The following is a 1,731-nucleotide window of genomic DNA, read 5'->3' as shown; positions in this document are numbered from 1 at the left end:
TGCCAGATTTTACTCTAATTCATTTAAAATGTGTTCAGGCTCAGGCCAATCAGGGTCTTTGAGACCAAACTTCCTCATTTATATCTTAATAGACTTGTTCTCTGCACTGGTGTGTAGTCATAGTAGGAAGGGGCGTCTATGGGGAGTAACCTGGGGTATTAATCAGAATTAACTTCTATGTACATCTATCAATTAAATTCCTCCACATATTATACTGAAAACCTGGCAGAAAGATCATTTTAAAGCATAAAATTGTCCAAAAGAAAATGTCTTGGCTTGATAAATATTCTATGAAAATTCCTTAATAGAAACATTTGAATCAAATTAATGGTTTAAAACCAGATCTTTGCAAAGAATTTGCTGACATGTTAAACAAATTTTGACATAATTTTTGAATTATGTTAAAGTTGAACATAAACATTTAATTTAGTTTAATGTTTCAGCTGCAGCATTTTTGGAAAATGTTTCTGTTTGTTGATCCTGATCTCTTTAAATCAGAAGTTTCATCTCTCTGATTTAAATTTTTTTCAGATTCAGAAGCTGAGAATGATGACGTCTCGTAGGTGAGTCTGAATATTTATAAAAAAACACCTGAATTTCATTAGAGTTTTATGAAACTGTCTCTTTGAAACTCCTCCTCTTCTTCTTTTTCTTCCTGCAGATCAATCCAGAAAGGGATGAAAGCAAAGAGGACAGACAGAACAATTCATCTGCTGAGGAAATCTCTTCAGTTTACTGCTGAACTAAACTCTGAAACCATCAGGACTCAAAGTAAAGATGAAGAACATTTAGTCTCATGGTTTTACAAGGAAAGTTTTCCATAGTTGTCTAAAACTTGGCTAAAATATGTTCCTCCACTGAATGTTACAGAAGATGTTTGAAAGACGACCTAATCGCAGTGCTGTAACTGTTTTTATGATAAACTTATTTTCAATTGTTTTCAGCTAAAACAACAGTTCATATTTCCTGATATACATTTGCAGTTTAGCCAATAACTACATTTTATAAGACAGCAGGATTATTTTGCAGACTGTGGTTAAATGAATTGTCATGTCTTTAAAATGTGACTAAATGCCCTGTGGAAGCCCCGCCCCCAGACCAATTCAGAGAATTTCCACCGAAGTGGGCGGAGCTTAGAGGCACCGAGGGGCGTGGCCAGGGTTGAGCAGCGCTGTGGTCAGGAGGAGAGAAATACTGCTGCCTACTTGGTTCATTGTTGCTGTTTTAAGGCACAACGTTCTTCCATTATGACCAAATGGAAAATTCAACTGCAGTAGCCACTCAGCAGAGCTGAGATGGTTTTAGGAAAACTAAAAATGAATAAATTTACATAAAAATGTCAACATTTACACAGACAAATAAAGATAGAAATCTTAAGAACCAATTATTTTTATATTTACCTATTTTAAACTCAAAGTGGATCTGTATTGCTATATTAGGATTTTTTTAAAATATATATTTCCTATTGGAACATGTTTATGCTGTTTTGTTTGCTATCCTCTAATTCAACAGAACCTCCTATGTGAATTTACAGTTATTTCTTTTGTCACGGTGCAGTGACACATTGGACTGTTTTCTGAAAGCAGTAAAACTTACAAACATGTAAATTGGATCAGTTTTATAACTTAGTACAACTTGTCCGTTTCAAAAACCTGTATACCTGAGTATAGCAAACAACGCTTGTATTAAACCTTATTTATAATAAAATGCAGACTACTCCTGATCTGTTTT

At 34.1% G+C, this 1,731-nt stretch overlaps 1 protein-coding gene across 7 annotated transcripts in view; it reads left to right on the top strand.

The window, feature by feature from the left end:
• LOC106960679 (GATA zinc finger domain-containing protein 5-like) overlaps window positions 1-1,731 on the top strand; it is a 50,828-nt gene that overhangs the window by 39,494 nt on the left and 9,603 nt on the right. For 3 of the 7 annotated variants that reach the window (XM_015053896.1, XM_015053894.1, XM_015053893.1), the window contains exon 7: window positions 662-792. The exons of 3 other annotated variants lie outside the window; for them this stretch is intronic. In XM_015053896.1, the coding sequence (XP_014909382.1) occupies window positions 662-742 (81 nt within the window). In that variant the 3' untranslated portion in view covers window positions 743-792. Of the gene's footprint in view, window positions 1-540; window positions 564-661; window positions 793-1,731 lie in introns of those variants that run through there. One more of the 7 variants, XR_001427618.1, reaches the window with a different exon arrangement.

This window comes from Poecilia latipinna, unplaced genomic scaffold (assembly GCF_001443285.1).
Source record: "Poecilia latipinna isolate Pla-1442-1.1 unplaced genomic scaffold, P_latipinna-1.0 Scaffold1212, whole genome shotgun sequence".
Lineage (NCBI taxonomy): Eukaryota > Metazoa > Chordata > Actinopteri > Cyprinodontiformes > Poeciliidae > Poecilia > Poecilia latipinna.
The sequence above is the reverse complement of the archived record's forward strand: the minus strand, read 5'-3'. Positions and strand labels throughout refer to the sequence as shown.